The 19,745-nt window shown below is 36.3% G+C and overlaps 2 protein-coding genes and 1 non-coding gene across 3 annotated transcripts; 1 reads left to right on the top strand and 2 right to left on the bottom strand.

Annotated features, from left to right (window-relative positions):
* Window positions 1–695: 695 nt before the first annotated feature.
* Window positions 696–1,694, top strand: LOC122312634. The gene is made up of 2 exons (XM_043127291.1): window positions 696–1,130; window positions 1,209–1,694. Exons 1-2 carry the CDS (start codon window positions 696–698, stop codon window positions 1,692–1,694), a joined length of 921 nt encoding a protein of 306 aa, XP_042983225.1.
* Window positions 1,695–8,069: 6,375 nt separating this feature from the next.
* Window positions 8,070–18,461, bottom strand: LOC122312633 (protein FAR-RED IMPAIRED RESPONSE 1-like). The gene is made up of 7 exons (XM_043127290.1): window positions 17,732–18,461; window positions 9,293–9,966; window positions 8,914–9,154; window positions 8,613–8,797; window positions 8,378–8,515; window positions 8,215–8,289; window positions 8,070–8,132 (listed from the first exon to the last, which is right to left on the bottom strand). Exons 1-7 carry the CDS (start codon window positions 18,459–18,461, stop codon window positions 8,070–8,072), a joined length of 2,106 nt encoding a protein of 701 aa, XP_042983224.1.
* Window positions 12,317–12,424, bottom strand: LOC122314536. The gene has a single exon (XR_006243757.1). It is a non-coding gene; the product is annotated as a small nucleolar RNA R71 (small nucleolar RNA).
* Window positions 18,462–19,745: the final 1,284 nt, after the last annotated feature.

The raw sequence follows: 19,745 nt of genomic DNA, 5'->3' as shown, positions 1-19,745 counted from the left end.
TGAAATCTGTACTGCAATCTATCCCCATGTACAACATGGGGATTTTTAAACTGCCTAAATCAATCATTAAGATTCTCAACAGGCTACTACAGTCCTTTTGGTGGGGTCAAACAGATAGCAAATCAAAAGTCCACTGGCTAAGTTGGCAGACAATGGGAAAACCCAAGGATCAGGGGGGCATGGGGTTTAGAGACTTTGAGTTTTTCAATTTGGCATTGCTGGCCAAACAAGGGTGGAGAATCATTCAAGACCCTACCTCCCTTGCGGCTCAGGTTCTGAAGGCCAAATATTTCTCAAGAGCAAACTTTTTCTCAGCAAAAGGTAAGGCAAGTGACTCATTTGTATGGAGAAGTTTCCTTTCAGCAAGGCATGTACTTATGGAGGGCATGTTATAGAGAGTTGGTGATGGATCCCAGATAAAAATCTGGAAAGACAGGTGGCTCCCAAGCCCTTCTACTTTTAAAGTGCAATCTCCTGTAAGAATACTAAATGCAAAGGCAACAGTAGCAGACCTAATAGATCCAGACACTGGACAGTGGAACTTAAACCTTATCCATGCCATCTTCTCCGAACCTGAGGCCAAGTTAATCAGCAGGATGACTATTAGTCAGTGTGGTAGTCAGGATATGAGGACATAGAGGTGTTCAGAAAATGGGAAATTCACTGTTAGAAGTGCATACCATCTGCAAGGAACAATGGATGGAGATAGGAAAGGGCAGTGCTCAAGTTTGAATCATAATTCAAAGACCTGGAGGAAAATGTGGAGCCTGCAGGCACCTCAAGCCACGAAGTCCTTTCTATGGAGAGCAGCCAAGGAGTCCCTTCCCACGTGTTTGAACTTGTATAAAAGGAAGATGGTTGATTCTCCCCTCTGTCCAGTCTGCCACAGAGTTCCTGAGTCAGTTACTCATGCCATCTGGTCATGTTCAGCTGCACAAGATGTTTGGTCTATGAGTACTAAGAGAATACAGAAACTAAATGTGGAAGATGGCCCTTTTGTTGAGGTTCTGAAGCCCTTGTTAGAGAATCTCTCCTCCCATGAGCTTACAGAAGTGGCAGTTACAGCAAGAGCTATATGGAACAAGAGGAATCAGTGGCTGTTTGAGCAATCTTTTCACTCACCTTTCCAGGTCTCAAAGCAGGTCCACACAGAATTGACAGCAATAAAGTAGTGGACACGCTCCAGGGACAAAGCTTCTGTGACTCAGGTGGTTAACATTCTTGAGTGGACTGCCCCTCCTTCAAGCTTCTATAAGGCTAACTGGGATGTAGCAGTGGATAAGGGGAAATCCAGGATCGGTGTGGGAGTGATTGTGAGGGACTCGAGTGGTATGGTGATGGCTTCAATGTGCTCTTCCATGCTCTTAGACCCAGATCCTTTGCTAGGGGAAGCCGTAGCAGCTCTCAAAGCATCTACTCTTTGCTCTAATATAGGACTGGATCAGGTCATGTTAGAGGGGGATTCATTAGCAGTGGTCCAAGCAGTACAAAGCAGGGAAGAGTGCTGGAGTCCCACGGGTCTAGTGATCAGGGATATTAAGCTTGTATTGTCTAGAATCTGTACTTGGTCTATCCATCATATTTCTAGAAGGTTGAATGTAGTGGCACATGTGCTAGCTAAGTTTGCTTTGACATGTTCGGGGGAACATACTTTTATGGAGGATTACCCTCCATGTATTCGGAATCTACTTTAGTAATGAAATCTTCCTTTCAAAAAAAAAATAATAATAACATGTAATACTAATTATATATAACTAATATATAATAACATTTAATACTAATGCATTATGTATAAACACAAATATATAAATTTATAATAACATGTAATAAATAACTAAAGTATAATAACATGTACTAGTAATATATAAACATTAATATATAATAACATATAATACTAATATATAATAACATTAATTTGTACAATGATTTATTTTTTCAATTTTGGTTATATTTTAATATAATTGAAATTGAAAAACTATTCTTTTTAAAAAAAACTTAAATCTAGAAGCCCAAATCCGATTAGTGAGAGCCCAATATTGTCAAATTGAAACTTCAAATGGGCTAAGAAAAAAAGCCCAATAAAAAAGCTCAAATCTAATTTCCCTCCTACTCCGATTTGTCAAATCAGAAATTATGCAAATCAGAATCGAAGTTAGAATGCCCCGACATTATAGGTGCTCCGTCCTAGACGTGGTATATGAGACACATGGTGAGACTTTCATTAGTGGGGTCTAAAATATTGTAACGCAAGGATCTCATGCTCAAAGTTGAGAGCATAAGGTTCATAAAGTTCATTTTTAAAAACTAGTGAGTACTATTTTTGAAGGCGAAAGTGCAAGGACTATATTAATATTTAAACCAAAAAATAAACCTAAAAATAGCCAAAAATAGGAAATTGTAGAAAGCCTAAAAAATTAAAAAAAAAAAAACTAAAGTAAGAAAAAATCTTAAAGAAAAATGAAAATCATAAAACCTTAATAAAATCAATTAAAATTTATTAAAACAAACTAAAAAAAATACTGATAAAAATATATAAGAAACCAAAAAATGAATAAAAAAATGGGGGAGGGTTCTACGCCAGTACTGGGGCGTAGCAACGCCTCCGCCATAGAAGTTTAAAGTTTAAGGTAAGATCAAGAAGATGGCTAGGGGTGGGGTTAATAGAATCCTTCTTATAATACATATCGAAGCAGTACATTTTGCTATATTGTTTGTAATGAAATTGGCATTTTTTTTTTTATGTGCTTCTATATTCTACATCCTTCAGAATTCAGATAATGTCTTCCACTATGGGATCCCCGATCCAACTTCTAATCTAATGTGAGGCTCTCGGTCTAGAGAAATAATATATATAAGTTCTAAATGTATAAATTTCATGCAAATCCTTTATAAAAAAAAAAAAGTCTCATTATGAAAAAGCATGATAAATTCATTTTTTTTCTTAATGAAGTCTATATTTTTACAAAAAATTTATACGATACTTATATATTTGAGGCATGTATCCTGCATTACTCATCATTCTAAATGACTGTGATAACTTATAGAGAAATATCTCCTGATTATTAGGCTGTTATTGCCAAAGTTCATTGTTTCCTTGGTAGCCATGAGATCTGGTTTAGCTTCTCCCATCTTAGGATCATTTGGATGACATCGGTATCTAGGTCTTAGCATGGAGGAGTTTTCTTCATCAAGACAAATTGTTACTGATATCTAAGAAACCGTTTGGATTGAGAAACACTTTCATCTCATCAGTACAACTTAATTCCTCCCTAGCTACTACTTCGAAGTTTAGCTTTATATGGTTCAAAGGGCAATGTCCATGGTTCTTCCCTCTTGCATATGGTTCTTTATTGTCAGTTTTCTTTACAATATTTATAGGTTTTCTTCATGAGAAATATTTTAATTAGCCACAAAGTGATTTTTATGAAAATAAACTTACAAATTAGTGTACCTAAATGTAATACGTTATATTGTAAAATTAATTTTATCATAAAATAAATCTAATATATTATACGAAGTTATATTAATTTGTAGTTTTATTTTTAAATGATCTTTTTATGGCTGTAGACTGTAGTAGCACTTCTTTATCTTCACTGTGTCTCCCACATTTGATTTTCTCTAGTTATGAACAGCCTCGTTCATTAGAAGCCACGCCATGTTCATTGTAATAATATTTATAGAAGCAATAAAGAGGATGATAAGGTCACGCATCCCATGGAGATGTTTTCTACTTGGAAGTCAGGAATTTAATCACAACATGTGATACATATAGAAAAACGAAAACTCTGGATGCAATCGTGTTGAGCAGTCGGCGTGCAAACGGCTTCGCTGACGTGGATAAAACGAAAATGCTCTGTTTTGGTTTTTAAAGTCAGAAGCCCCTCGATTCAATCGCCTTCCTTCAAGTCCTCGATGCAATCGTCTTCATTTAATTTCCAATTTCCCTCTCGTCTTCATTTAATTTCCCTCTCTTCTTCCCCGTGATAACAGCTCATCGTCTTCCCCAAATGCTCGAAACGTCCCTCGATTCCTTTCCCTCCTCAGAAGCCTAGAAGCCTCAACATTCCTTTCCCTCCTCTCTCGTCTTTCCCAAATGCACGAAACTCACGATTCTGAATCAGTCCCACCCATGCCTAGAAGCCCTCGATTGAAATGCCCTCCTATCTCGTCTTCCCCAAACTGTCGAAACCCTCGATAAAATTTCAGTCCCTCAGAAGCCCAGAAGCCCTCGAGTCATCTAACTCCTCTCATCGTCTTCCCCAAATTCCAAACCCTAGATTTGTTTCCCTCCTCTCATCGTCTTCCCCAAATGCGAAACCCTAAATGCCTCTCATCGGATTGACGAAACCCTCGATTGAGTCCCTCTAATCGTCTTCCTTCCATCTCCCCCGATTCAGTCCATCTCAATCATCTTCCCAAAGCCTCGAGTCAGTCAGTCCCTCTAATCATCTTCCCTCTCCCTCGATTCAGTCCCTCTCATCGTATTTCCCTCTCCGTCTCTCTGTCTCTCTTCTTCTCTCATTCCATTGCTCGAGTCCATCATGATCTCATTCTCTTCATAGTCTCAAAGGTGACCGAACCTAAAAATTTGAAAAACCCTAATAACCATTTTCAAAACCCTAAGTCATCATCCCAAACCGAAACCCTAGCCCTGTTTATACCTAGATCTAACCTTAACTTTTCATCTCGAAACTGACAATCAGTCGGCCGTGTCCAGGTTATTTCATATCATATTTTTAAATTACTGTATTTGTATGATTGGATTTCTGTATTTTAGGATATTTTTAGTTTTGTATTTCTGTAGTTTCTGCGAAGCATAATATTCTGTAATGAATATTGGGAGTTGATAAAAGAAATCTGTTATGAAATCTGTTATGTTTATAAAAGAAATAGTTGTCAAAAAATGTTTTTAAAATAAATATGTTTGGTTCCGGGTGGTATGTTTTTGTTGATCAGTAATGTAAATGGTGGATGGAGAGGTACACACACATGCTTACAACCTAGCCACCTAACATTATTTTTATTTGGCTCAGCATCTTGATTTATGCGTCTGAGTACTGAGAAAAAGCTGGCTGTTGATAGGTTAGCAATAAATATCTGATGGACAAAACCTTCTTGCTCATATTTGATTGTATCAGTTGGGATTGGGCACCATATATGCTACCCAAATCCTGTGCCTCATATCCTTGTTTCACTTAACTGTTTTTAATTGGGATTGACATACTGCTTTTAATGTCTTGTTTCACCTAACTGTTTGCAATTGGGATTGACTTATATCACTGTTAACCCTGTTTCACTTAACTGTTTTCAATTGTGATTGACATACTGCTTGTGTATTATTCTGTTTCACTTAATTGTTTTCAATTGGGATTGACGTACTGCTTGTGTATTATTCTGTTTCACTTAACTGTTTTCAATTGAGATTGACTTACATTTGAAATAACCCTGTTTCACTTAACTATTTTCAATTGTGATTGACACACTGCTTGTGTATTATTCTGTTTCACTTAACTGTTTTCAATTGGGATTGACTTACATCTAAAATAACCATGTTTCACTTAACTGTTTTCAATTGTGATTGACACACTGCTTGTGTATTATTCTGTTTCACTTAACTATTTTCAATTGGGATTGACTTACATCTGAGATAACCCTGTTTCACTTAACTGTTTTCAATTGTGATTGACACACTACTTGTGTATTATTCTGTTTCACTTAACTGTTTTCAATTGGGATTGACTTACATCTGAAATAACCCTGTTTCACTTAACTGTTTTCAATTGTGATTGACACACTGCTTGTGTATTATTCTGTTTCACTTAACTGTTTTCAATTGGGATTGACTTACATCTGAAATAACCCTATTTCACTTAACTGTTTTCAATTGTGATTGACACACTGCTTGTGTATTATTCTGTTTCACTTAACTGTTTTCAATTGAGATTGACTTACATCTGAAATAACCCTGTTTCCCTTAACTGTTTTCAATTGTGATCGACACACTGCTTGTGTATTATTCTGTTTCACTTAACTATTTTCAATTGGGATTGACTTACATCTGAAATAACCCTGTTTCGCTTAACTGTTTTCAATTGTGATCGACACACTGCTTGTGTATTATTCTGTTTCACTTAACTGTTTTCAATTGGGATTGACTTACATCTGAAATAACCCTGTTTCACTTAACTGTTTTCAATTGGGATTGACATACTGCTTGTGTATTATTCTGTTTCACTTAACTGTTTTCAATTGGGATTGACTTACATCTGAAATAACCTAGTTTCACTTAACTGTTTCAATTGGGATTGACATATATCTGTTTCTCATATGTGTTTTTCAATACTGTTTTCAATTGGGATTGACATATATCTGTTTTTATACCCATTGTTTTACTTAACTGTTTTCAATTGGGATTGACATATATCTATTTTTATACCCATTGTTTTACTTAACTGTTTTCAATTGGGATTGACATATATCTGTTTCTCATATGTGTTTTTCAATACTGTTTTCAATTGGGATTGACATATATCTTCATAACTTGTTTATGAAATGCCATAGCTGCTGTGTATATTTCTGAGACCAAATTTATCACAATACTGCCTTATATATAGTGATAACCTGTTTATTAAATGTCATATACTGATTTGAATGCTCGTTTTACTACAATATCCATGATAGCAAATGAGTTCTACTTCTCATTCCGGATCAAGTTTGGAGAGACCACTTTGCTATTGTGGCTCCCAAGCAAAGTTACGGATTTCTGGAAAAGCAAACTCTTTTGGTAGAAGATTTTTCAATTGTCCAAACTATAAGATGAAAAAACAATGTGACTTTTTCGAGTGGATTGATATTCAAAGTGAGCAAAACAGTTGCTGTAAGATGACGTTGGAGCTAGCTGAACGGAGGCACGACAGGGTACTTCATGAGCGGCTACGCAGCGAGGAAGCCAAATATAAAGTATTGGAGAAGAAGTACAAGGGAGTCTTCAATTTGCTAGGATTGACATGGTTTTTCATAGTAACTTTTTGTGGTGTACTTTTAGTGTATCCAGTGTCTTGTAACCTATCTCAACCAATGCTACGATTGATGTAGCCCTTTTTTGGCCTGTTTGAATGTGACTTTATCAGTTGGAATGTACTGGTCGACTTGTGTCATATGTAAAACCGAATTGGACTTTTGGGTTTGTTTTTGAAAAGGGTACTTCATGAGCCTTTCTCAAGTTGGTCATTTTGCCCTCATTTGTATGACTGTAATGAGGAATTCCTGTATATATGTGACCTGCTGTCTTAGTAATTTGTGATTTGTATTGCAAAGAACAATTTGGAGGAACTTGAAATAATGAAACTGTTTTTATTTGTATGTTCTAACTTCTGAATAGCAACTTGTATGAATTAATGCCCTTAATAAACTGTTTCCAGATTAACGTTAAGTAGTTTGGTCATTTCCAGATGCTTGTGTTTTACTTTCAGCTGGTATGCCATTAATCTGGCCACTAACGTTAAGTAGTGTGGTCATTTCTGAGACCAAATGACCACACTAGTGTCTTTTTGAGCCTTTTTGAGCCATACACGCCTGAACTTAAATACACACTCAGACTGCGTCAAATTCCAGCCCACGTGAACTACCATTACACCATCCCGATTGACACAAATATAGGTAACGAATACTTTTCCTGCTTATAATCTGGCCACGTCAAACACAAATGGAATGGTGAATACTTTTCACCATCAACACCTGAATAAACCATTAATGCTTTTCAACGTCAACACCTCAATAATACATAGCTTTCAAACGAATCATGTGTGTCTAGCCTCATTCATGAGCCACATTCTCAACCGTTGCCAAAATTTTCAATCAATGAATTACACAAGAAATTTTCAAAATTTACAAAAATACAAAAATATGCCCTGGCCTGTTTTTCCTGCTTTTCCTCCAACTTATCCTGTTTCTCCACATACATAATTATAGTGTTTTTCTTTACAAAAAAAACTTCCATCATTTTTAATGGCTACGCATCAAAGATATCTAATATACCCTATGTGCCTCAACCATTAAACACATTATTGCTATTCTTGTGACCCATCTCCACCCAAAGAGTTCTGGTTGTGTGCCATCCAATCATAAAATATCTGATAGGAAAAATGGGAGAAAATATTCAGTCATCTCCAATAAATATTAGAATCTAATATATGCAAGCTCCTTCCATCTTACACTTTCTTGACTATCAATAATGGGATGAGATTGGGTGGGTCCACTACTGTTAAAAGGTGAGCTGTCTCGAACTCCCTGTTTATATTCAAACAAATCCTATCAGATTACAAATATTGAAACCCGTATCAAACCATATCTTTTATAAGAACAATCGGTCTAATACCTGCACTTGTCCAGGATTGACACAAATATCTACTTCCGATGGCCCAAATAAATTCTTGCGCGTGTCCAGGGCTGCAATATCTCCGTCATGAAATAAATTCATACACGTTCCCATGGAAGATGTCTCTCTCTCATCTCGCTACCAATTAAGGAAATAAAAAACTGCTCTATTACATTACGGCAAAAATATCCTAATCTTTTTAAAAAAAAAAACACATGAGCGTATAAACCCGAACCTGTTTGCGTTTTCCTCCAACTTGTTGTTTGGCTTGTTTGGCTTTAACCTTCCACATGTCTATCTCCATCCTAGATGCTCTTCTAAGAGAGGGGGGTCTTCCCTTCCCTCTGACAATACGTGGACTTTTCACTTGTTGTGAACTACCAACTGCAGTATCCTGTGTCGTAAATACAGGTTCCGAACCTTTTTTGGGCAAAGAGATGTTAGATAGGACATAAATACACAAGAAATAGGTAATGGATTTTATAACTTCCATTATTGTAGTAAATACACAAGAAATAGGTTTGTCACTTTCGAACCTGTCTCGGCCATAGACAAGGGGCATTGGTATTGACGATATAATCCAGTCATCTCATTTATCCTCTTCTTTGCATCTTCAAATTGCTCATTAGAATCCACAGCATAATCTATCATCTCGTAGCACATATTCAGAAGAATTGTGTGTCTATTACCATTTGGCCTCTGATCTCCTGCATCGTAGCTACTTCGGATTGACGTGTATCTCCTCTTGATGTCCTTCCTCCATCGGTCCAAAATGTACTAATTTGGCAATGATTTTATACCCATTGTTTTGAATACAGCCAAAATATGTCTACACAGTATCCCCCTCATCTGAAATAACCCACATGAGCACTTTGCATTGCAGTCATCCACATTAAAATCCACTGAATATGTAACCTGTTTTGTGAACTCCTGAATACGAACTTCATCCTCTAATACATAAGTGCTAGTTACGCCATCAGACCTGTGTAGCTTAATTTCCAAATCAAGCATGCCAATGACTTGCTGTTGAACTTCCTTAAATTTAGCATTGGTGTACAAGGATTGAAATTTCTTCTCAATTGGGGATCTAGATATGCAAGGAATGGTGCCGTTAAATGACTGGAATTCCGCTTGATTTTCATTTTCAATTTTCTTCTTCAATGCATTGTCAAACTGGTCGACAAACTCCTTCAAGTTGGTCTTCGCATGGATGTAACCGTCAAAAAAAGCATTCATACTCTCGCTTCGCTGTGTTGTACTCATTCCAGCCCAAAAGTGCTCTTTTAGGAAAACCGGTACCCAATGCTCACGCTCATTGTATAAACTTGTCAACCATGCATTCTCATGTAAGTCGTATGTGTTAATAAAACCGGCCCAACAGTTTTCAAACTCCTGAATAGTTTGTGTGTTGTACACACATTTCATCAGCTCGATTTTCAGCCCACTTCTATAGGTGGCATACGATCCAAACTTCTCGAGGACTTTTTTAAGTATATGCCAAAGGCAAAATCTATGTCGACTTTCAGGAAAGACAATAGCAATTGCATTTTTCATTGCTCTGTCTTGATCGGTGATAATTGCCTTTGAAGCTATTCCATCCATACACTGCAACCAGGTTTGGAACAGCCATGGAAATGTCTCTTTGTCCTCATTGGAAATCAATCCAGCTCCAAACAGAATTGACTACCCGTGATGGTTTACACCGACAAAAGGTGCAAAGGGCATCCCATACCTATTAGTCTGGTATGTGGTGTCGAATGTCACGACATCACCAAAATACTGATAAGCAGCCCGACTTCGTGGATCTGCCCAAAAAATATTTTTTAACCGCCCGTCATCGTCTAAATCCATCAACGCAAAAAAGCCGTTATTCTTGTACTGCATTCTCATAAAATAGTCACGAAGTGCTGATGAGTGTGTGAAAGTGCACTCTATATACCCTATTATTGGACTAAAATGCTAAAATGTGAGTAGAAATTATAGGAATTAATGTGTATTCTTAAATTGAATTTCTATTTACGTTGGGATACTCCTAAGCAGTTTTTTTATGTCTAATTTCAGAGTTTATAAAAGAGCAAGTCAAGCCCAGTCAAATTCAAAGGAGGACATTCATGGGGTTTGAGAGCAATTTGGAAGAAAAGAAAAAGAAAAAAAAAATCACAAAATGAAACCACAAGAAGTCCAAGTCCAAAATTCGCTAGGAGATAGTCTGGACATATTTTAGTGTTTTGACTGTATCTTTTTACTCATATATCGGATTGATACGATTTTTGATGCATTGGAAATCTATCTTAAAGGGCTATAACTTTGTCTCTAATAAGGATTTCCAAATTCGAACTCCTGAAGGCTGTACGTGGCTGCCAAGATAAGTCCTAAAATTTAGGCGATTTTTTTATGCGGAAATCAAGAAGACATTAGGGTTTCTTTCTTACCCTATATAAGCATATCATTAGCACGAAATGGAGGGGAGGAAGAGGCACAAGAGGCAGATCTGAAGAGAGGAGAAAATCACTTCCATGGCCACCGTTCGCTTCAGTTTTCTCTGGAGATTTTTGTTGTCCATTATATTTATGGGTAACTAAATTCTCAAGTAGGGTTAGGGATGAACTTGCACATTAGATGGTATTTCTAATTTATTCTTAATTCATCTATTTGATTTTCAATTGGTAAAACTCTTTTATTTTATCATTCTCAATTCATCGTTGATGTTTTCTTTTCCGAATAATCATAGAATTTATTGTGTTTATGGATTCAGTCATGCTTTTTCTATTGAATGGATTAGTTCTTTGATTATGTTTGGATCAATTATTTATCTATATTGATTTAGTTTTTTGCTGCAATATCGCTTCCTGAGTATATTGTCGTCATTGGATTTTATCAATAGGGATAGTAATTCACGTTTTCTTAAAAGTGGTGAATGTTTTTTCAAATGGTTACATTTGATTTAAGTCTGGTTTATAAATCTATACCTTCCGATTGGGAATTGCGGGAATTGAGTTCCTAATTGAGTTATCCAATGAAGTAAGAATAATTAAAATACCAGATTTGTGCAAGGGATTCCCGACGCTCTACTGTTTGTTAAATTTGAGTACTTTTTCTATTAATCACTTTGCTTCACTTGAATTTACATTTAAAATTAATCTTTGTTCTCTATTACTTATTTAATATTTTTTCTTTAGTTTCGTTGTTCCTCTTGCTATTCTTTTAATTTGTCTCCCTATGGAATCGACACTCCAAAGCTGTGCTACAACTACCGCGTTATTCTTTGGGCGTAATCAAATTTTGGCGCCGTTGCCGGGGAGACGGTAGAAGAATTGTGAGATAGTTTTTCTTTTCAACAGTTTGTAAAGGCGGTAACTTCGTTCCCTATTTTAGCTTACTGCATCTTTTTTTTATTTTCTTTTTCTTTTTGTAGTTTTTTTTTTTAGTGTTGGGTTTTTCTCTACCTTGCATGCACATGTATAAAGACGCCTTGGGTCGGTTTGCTTGTAGACCTGTGTTAGAGTCAGAATTTAATTTTTCTGATCATTTTTTTGATAATTCTTCTAATTTTGAGAAAATGAGTGAACATGAAGATCAACCCACTAGGACCCTTCAGGATTACCTCCACTCTACACGCACAGCCACACCATCATGCATCATGTTTCCAGCTAATATTCGCCAAATGGATTTTAAAACAGGGATGATACAGTTACTCCCTACTTTTCATGGCTTGGAAAATGAAAATCCATATGTGCACATTAGGGAGTTTGAGGAAGTAGTTGCGACTTTTCATAGTCAAAATGCAACTGATGACATTGTGAGACTTAAGTTCTTTCCTTTCTCTTTGAAAGATAGAGCTAAGAGTTGGCTATATTCATTGAGACCACGATCTATTGAGTCATGGAATGAGATGACTCAGGTCTTCTTTAATAAATATTTTCCCCAACATAAGACCAATGCTTTAAAAAAGCAAATCTCCACCTTTGTACAAAAGGATAGTGAGACTTTATATCAGTCTTGGGAGAGATTTAAGGAGCTATTGAGTATGTGTCCTCACCATGGATATGAGAATTGGCGCTTAGTGAGCTATTTTTATGAGGGACTTACACCTAAAGAGCGTCAATTTGTGGAGATGATGTGTAATGGTGAGTTCTTACAGAAAGATCCTGATGAGGCCATAGAATACCTCAATGAGCTTGCTGAAAAAGCTCACACTTGGACTGGACCTAGTGCTACTGAGAGCACAAATAGGTCACGACCTGCAAGAAACCTAAATGGTGGTGGAATTTACCATCTCAGGAAAGAAGATAACCTAAAGGCTAAGATTGAGATGCTCACTAGGGAGCTAGAAGTGTTGAAGAATAAAGACTTAAAGTCAACACACGTGGCTAATCATGCAGAGTCTTTTGGACCATGTTTTGTGTGTGGCGGGGTAGATCACCTTGCCCAAGAGTGTCCCACATTTGCTGAGATGAGAGAGATGTATGAGGAACAATGTAATGCCTTAGGTATGTACAAGAAGCCTTTTACACATTTCTCTAATACCTACAATCCTGAGTGGCGTAATCACCCCAATTTTAGTTGGAAATCTGAAAACCAGCCGCCTGCACAACCCCCTAGATCATATCCTGCACCATATCATGCACCTTTATCTTCTAGGAGTCCTTTAGAAGACACTTTGCATGCTTTTATTGAGGCACAGAGTAAAACTAATCAAAAGTTTGAATCTTTGATTATGCAAGTTGTTGAAGAAAACAAAGAGATAAAGAGTCATATATCCAAGATAATGAGCTCCTTGAGTGTGAATGAGCGTGGCAAGTTTCCTTCTCAAGCTCAATCCGCACCCCAAGGTCAGCATATGGCACAAAAAAATTTAAAAGAAGTTCATGCCATTATGACAAGAAGTGGTAAGTCCTTACACATCCCAACAACTGATAAGCAAGAGGATGTTGAAGAGGAAGAAAGCAATGATAGCACCGAGTTCCCCAAGAATGCCGAGGTAATCAAGAGTCCAGTTAAGGTACCATTTCCTTAAGCTTTAAAATCTGGTATCCGAACTTTGGATCCTATTAATGAAATCTTGGAGAACCTCAGGCAGGTAAAGATTAACCTTCCTCTTTTGCATGTTATTAAACAAGTTCCCACTTATGCAAAAGTTCTTAAAGATTTGTGTACAGTTAAGAGGAAGCACCATGTTAAGAAGACAGCATTTCTGACAGAGCAAGTTAGTGCTCTAATTGAGCAGCGAATTCCTCTTAAGTACAAGGATCCTGGTTGTCCAACCATTGCATGTAATATTGGGAATCATGAGTTTGGGCAAGCCTTGCTAGATCTAGGAGCTAGTGTTAATTTGATGCCTTATTCCATTTATTTGCAGCTTGGTTTGGGTGAAATTAAGCCTACTTCTGTCGTGCTTCAGTTGGCTGATCGTTCAGTTAAGAAACCGAGAGGGATAGTTGAGGATGTTTTGATCCAAATTGACAAGTTTTATTATCCTGTTGATTTCTTAATTTTGGACACTCAATCAGTTGTTGAGTCTAACTCTAAAGTTCCTCTCATATTAGGTAGACTTTTCCTTGCTACGGCTAATGCACTTATAAATTGCAGGAATTGGTTGATGAAGTTATCTTTTGGAAACATGACCATGGAGGTCAACATTTTCCATATTGAGAAGCAGCCAACAGATGACGAGTGCCACCAAACGTATATGATTGATGCACTCATAAACAAGGGAGTTCACACAACTCATGATTTTGATCTCCTTGAATATTCCCTTGTGAATTCTGAGTTTAATACATCTGTTAGTGATTCATCTGATGTTATTGATATTTGTGCTGTTTTTGATGAAACTCAGGATTATGGCACACAGGTTTGGCAACAGAAATTTGAGGAGTTGCCTAAGAAATGTGGAAAACAGATTCCTGTAAGTATGAAAGCACCAAGAGTTAAATTGAAATCTTTGCCTAAGTCTAAAGTCTATAAGGTTAAAATGAAAGCGTTTCATGATAAAAATATTCTTAGGAAGAGGTTTAAACCTAATGACCGAATATGCTTATATGATTTTGGATCTCACAAGCACAAAGGAAAACTTCGGTTTAGGTGGACTGACCCATTTCTAGTGAAAAATATTTTTGTAAATGGGGTGATAGAAATAGAAGATCCTAAGGATGGTCGGATCTTTAAAGTAAATGGTCAACGCCTTAAAATATTAATTGATAGGCAAGTTGCAGAAGTGGAAAACATTCCACTTGTGGATCCAGTCTATCAACCTTGACCACACCACCAAGGTATGTGTTTCTTTATTTATTTTGTTTTGCTTTGTTTTGTTTTTTTTTCTTATTTTCTTTCTTTTCCTTTTTGTTTGCTGTTGTTTTCTTTGTTTTTGATTGCAGGATAGTTTCATTTCGTCATTTCAGATTACCTTCTTTGGTGTTTAGGGAGCTACCCACATCACTCATCAGGTGTATTTTACCATTTTCAGTTACTCCCCATTCAATTTTGATTCTTAAACATTGAGGACAATGTTTCATTTAAGTTGGGGGGTAGTGGTGTAAATTCAGTTTTTAAAATGCTTGTTGGAACTCTGTGGCATATTTTCATGTGTCAATTTTTTTTAATTTGCATCACATGTGCATTATTTTCACATGTGTACTCATTCTCATTCATAGCCATCTTCGTGAATTCACCAAACCCACCAGATCATTTTTTTGCTGAAACATTCACAGAATCCTTAATGCACTTATCCAAGTTTTGTGGTAAGATGGTGGTTTGACACATGTAGCTAGAGAACTCTTTTGCTTAAGTTTTCATGTGAGTTTGGAGAGGATTGAGAGCATACAAATACAGTAAATTGTGATAAGCATTCATTGATCTGTTGAATTGGGCACTTCTTTTGAGAATATCATTACATGGTTTGCAGTACAATGGTGGATATACTTGGGATATGACAAAGGTCAACTTAGGATTAACGTTTGAGCCTTTCAAGCTATCCTTTCCGTCATAGACCCCTAGTAGCCAACTTTGAGCCAATAAACACTTGTAGCTTTTTCTTTTCATATGCCCATATCATCCATGCCTCTCCACATTGGAGTATAATCTATACACAGATTTTCTTACCCTTTTTACTTCCAAGTGTATACTAGGTGTGGAATTTGTATTTTCTTTCCTTAATTTTATCATTTTCAATTAAGAAAAAGAAGAAGACAACAAAAAAAAGAGAAGAGTACAAGTTGCAAAGTGTTCAATTGAGTGAGCTCCAAAAAAAAAAAAAAAGTTGGTAGAGATGGAAATAATACAAAAGTGGCATGTGTTTGTCCATCAAATTGTTGAAAAAAAAAGAGGAAGAAGAAGGAAAAGCATTATTATTTGATAATCTGAAAAGTTGGAGAGTATATCAAGTGAGAAGTGTGGTCTATTGAGATATTTAATAAAATTCCATTTGTATATACTTGGAAGTTTTTGAATCCCTTTCATCTTTTTTTTTTTTTTTATATAACCCCAAAACCAAGCCACATTACAACCTTTTTTGTTGACCATTCTGATCCTAAGTAAGCTGTTGGAAAGATTGATGGATGTCTCATTTGTTAGTGTTCCTATCATAAGATCAATGTTTGCTTGTTGCTTGTACATAATTGCCTAATTTTCCATGAGAGTGTATATACACCCATTGTCAACTCCATAGAGAGAGCCCTTACACGAAACACTATTATACCCGTGAGTTATGGAGTTGAACCTTTTGCTTAAAATGTTCTTGATGTTGCATGTGTCAAGGTTAGTGGTACGATGGTTATGGTTTGGAGAACACACACACACTCTGTGGATTGCTATAGGTGGATTGATCTTGATGGGTTATTGGATTCCTTAGATTGTTTTGATATGTGAATCTAGAAAGTGTGACTTGATGGCCTTTATGTGTGATTTTCTTTGGTCTCTTTCGTTGTTTTGACATGAAAATTGCTAGAGACTAGTAAGGAGTAAGTTGGGGGGTGTGATGAGTGTGCGAAAGTGCACTCTATATACCCTATTATTGGACTAAAATGCTAAAATGTGAATAGAAATTATAGGAATTAATGTGTATTCTTAAATTGAATTTCTATTTACGTTGGGATACTCCTAAGCAGTTTTTTTATGTCTAATTTCAGAGTTTATAAAAGAGCAAGTCAAGCCCAGTCAAATTCAAAGGAAGACATTCATGGGGTTTGAGAGCAATTTGAAAGAAAAGAAAAAGAAAAAAAATCACAAAATGAAACCACAAGAAGTCCAAGTCCGAAATTCGCTATGAGACAGTCTGGACATACTTTAGTGTTTTGACTGTATCTTTTTATTCATATATCGGATTGATGCAATTTTTGATGCATTGGAAATTTATCTTAAAGGGCTATAACTTTGTCTCTAATAAGGATTTCCAAATTCGAACTCCTGAAGGCTGTACGTGGTTGCCAAGATAAGTCCTAAAATTTAGGCGATTTTTTTATACGGAAATCAAGAGGACATTAGGGTTTCTTTCTTACCCTATATAAGCATATCATTAGCACGAAATGGAGGGGAGGAAGAGGCACAAGAGGCAGATCTGAAGAGAGGAAAAAATCACTTCCATGGCCACCGTTCGCTTCAGTTTTCTCTGGAGATTTTTGTTGTCCATTATATTTATGGGTAACTAAATTCTCAAGTAGGGTTAGGGATGAACTTGCACATTAGATGGTATTTCTAATTTATTCTTAATTCATCTATTTGATTTTCAATTGGTAAAACTCTTTTGTTTTATCATTCTCAATTCATCGTTGATGTTTTCTTCTCCGAATAATCATAGAATTTATTGTGTTTATGGATTCAGTCATGCTTTTTCTATTGAATGGATTAGTTCTTTGATTATGTTTGGATCAATTATTTATCTATATTGATTTAGTTTTTTGCTGCAATATCGCTTCCTGAGTATATTGTCGTCATTGGATTTTATCAATAGGGGTAGTAATTCACGTTTTCTTAAAAGTGGTGAATGTTTTTTCAAAGGGTTACATTTGATTTAAGTCTGATTTATAAATCTATACCTTCCGATTGGGAATTGCGGGAATTGAGTTCCTAATTGAGTTATCCAATGAATTAAGAATAATTAAAATATCATATTTGTGCAAGGGATTCCCGACGCTCTACTGTTTGTTAAATTTGAGTACTTTTTCTGTTAATCACTTTGCTTCACTTGAATTTACATTTAAAATTAATCTTTATTCTCTATTACTTATTTAATATTTTTTCTTTAGTTTCGTTGTTCCTCTTGCTATTCTTTTAATTTGTCTCCATGTAGAATCGACACCCCAAAGCTGTGCTACAACTACCGCGTTATTCTTTGGGCGTAATCAAGTGTTCCAGCACCACCTGCACCAAGTCGCAGATGACGGGCTTTGTCGATGTAATTGCGACAATCCTTTTCCAAAAAAGGGAGGTTCTCAAAGCCACCTGCGCCAACCACAAGAGATCCATAACTCTTGTTCATTCGGATGCCAGCTAAATTATTTGTGTCTAGGACACTTTTAACGGTTTCACTAACTGCTCTATTGCATCGAAAGAAGCGGGATTTCTGAGGGCTGATTACATGATTATGTGTATTATTCACTGTTGTCAACCGCATCTTCCCCTCAATTCTTAGTGCATTAATCCGGGCCTTACAATCCGTCTTTCCCGTCGGACGTGGGTTTGCAGGATTAGAACTCTTAATCTGGGCCTTCCCTCCCCGTGCACAACCAAGAGTAACATATCTCACACCGTGATCATTAGACCTCTCACTCCTTTGTGTCATCACCCCAAACCCACATCTTTTTGCATACTGCTTATAATAGCTCAACAGATCTTCAAACGAATTGAACTCCATCCCTGATTTTGGCTCCTCAAAAATATCATCACCATCTGACGATGTCACTACATGTGGTGTACCGGGGGAAACAGGTTCAGTTATAGTCTCAACTGGTCTATCCAACAGTATTTCTTCATCAACTCTAGCGGCGGAAGTACATGGTGCTTCAGTTTCAAATGTGTTCGGTCTATCCTCTTCAGCAAATCTTGCGCTCGTCGCGGCGCTTGTACTCATAAATGGCCTTGGAGTTCCCATTCCATATTGAAATGCATATCCAACGTTTTGCTTCATAGGAAAGAAATAAAATATAAATAATATAAATTATAAATTCATGCAACTTGTAGGAAAAGCACCACAATGTTGCTTACATTTTTGTTGCCATCTAAATACGGCATGAAAGGTGGTGACCATGCAGGAACTGGTCCAAAATAGTCATGCATGGGCGTTGGAAAGTTTTGTAGACCAGTTTGACTGATACCCTAACATAAAAGAAATAATAATAATTAGGATGCTAAATAATTGAGTAGCATTGCATTAGGTTTTAAAATTATAAAATAACATACTGTGGTTGGGTGATTTGAGCTAGATGGTGTTAAGGTAGATGCTTGTTCTTCCGCTTTTCCCATGGCCTGTACAAGTTGTTCACTAATATGATCACATTTCATGAAGCAGTTGTGAAGCACGCATAATAAAACTTTTCTTTTAATTTAAAAACAAATGACAATTACTAATCAATTATCACATCTTACATTTGGAGTTAAAACCTTCATATTTCTCAGCCATGATTTTATTTTCTTATTACTAAACTTGTACATCACACCCTCAACATTTTCAATTTAAAGTAGAAAAATATGGCCAATTATAACAATAATAATAAATTCTCAATTATCATGAGTCTTGTAATTTATTTTTCCTTATGTCAAACACAAATGCCAACAATTTTCACTTAAAACCCAAAAGGAAAAAACAAATTTGAGCCACATTGAAAGGGGACTTGATAATGGCATGTCCATAGCTGCATGGTGATTATACACAATTTGTTTCCAAATGTTTAAGTAGACTTATCACCATCAATTTTAAAATCCTCAACCATTAGCATTATGCAATTACTTCGATTTATTGGTACAGTTTTAACCAATAAAAAACACTCGAAGGTATTTTTTTAACAACAATTCTACACTTGTATTCAATCTTTTGCACCAGAAAATTATTAAATTTTTCAATCATCTAACTAAACAACATTTTTTGAAAACAGCTTTTTGTTCCTCATATTAATGCTCCAACATCTCACTTTACATTGTTAATGCAAATGCCACGACACAGACCCACATAGCCACATATATATCTACCCCGTCCATGAGTTCTGCACCGAAATTGAGCACGTTTCATGCAATTTATATACTAGGAAAATCAAACATTTTTTCAAGCATATGATGTTGGTTTTCCGATCGATGGTGGATAGAGAACCTGGCTGTGGTGGTGCCGATGGCAGCCTTAGATCATGACCCACGAAACGCAGCCCGACCCACGAATTGCCAA

The sequence above is a fragment of the Carya illinoinensis genome, chromosome 6 (genome assembly GCF_018687715.1).
Source record: "Carya illinoinensis cultivar Pawnee chromosome 6, C.illinoinensisPawnee_v1, whole genome shotgun sequence".
Classification (NCBI taxonomy): Eukaryota; Viridiplantae; Streptophyta; class Magnoliopsida; order Fagales; family Juglandaceae; genus Carya; species Carya illinoinensis.
The sequence above is the reverse complement of the archived record's forward strand: the minus strand, read 5'-3'. Positions and strand labels throughout refer to the sequence as shown.

Coding starts and splice junctions, on each gene's coding strand:
- LOC122312634 (XM_043127291.1), top strand. CDS start 696: ATGGATGGAGATAGGAAAGGGCAGTGCTCAAGTTTGAATCATAATTCA. Junction 1,131..1,208: donor CTTTTCACTCACCTTTCCAG/GTCTCAAAGCAG, acceptor TCTGTGACTCAG/GTGGTTAACATTCTTGAGTG.
- LOC122312633 (XM_043127290.1), bottom strand. CDS start 18,461: ATGGGAACTCCAAGGCCATTTATGAGTACAAGCGCCGCGACGAGCGCA. Junction 9,967..17,731: donor TCATCTGCGACTTGGTGCAG/GTGGTGCTGGAA, acceptor TGGATGGAATAG/CTTCAAAGGCAATTATCACC. Junction 8,516..8,612: donor TTGGAGGAAAACGCAAACAG/GTTCGGGTTTAT, acceptor CTTAATTGGTAG/CGAGATGAGAGAGAGACATC.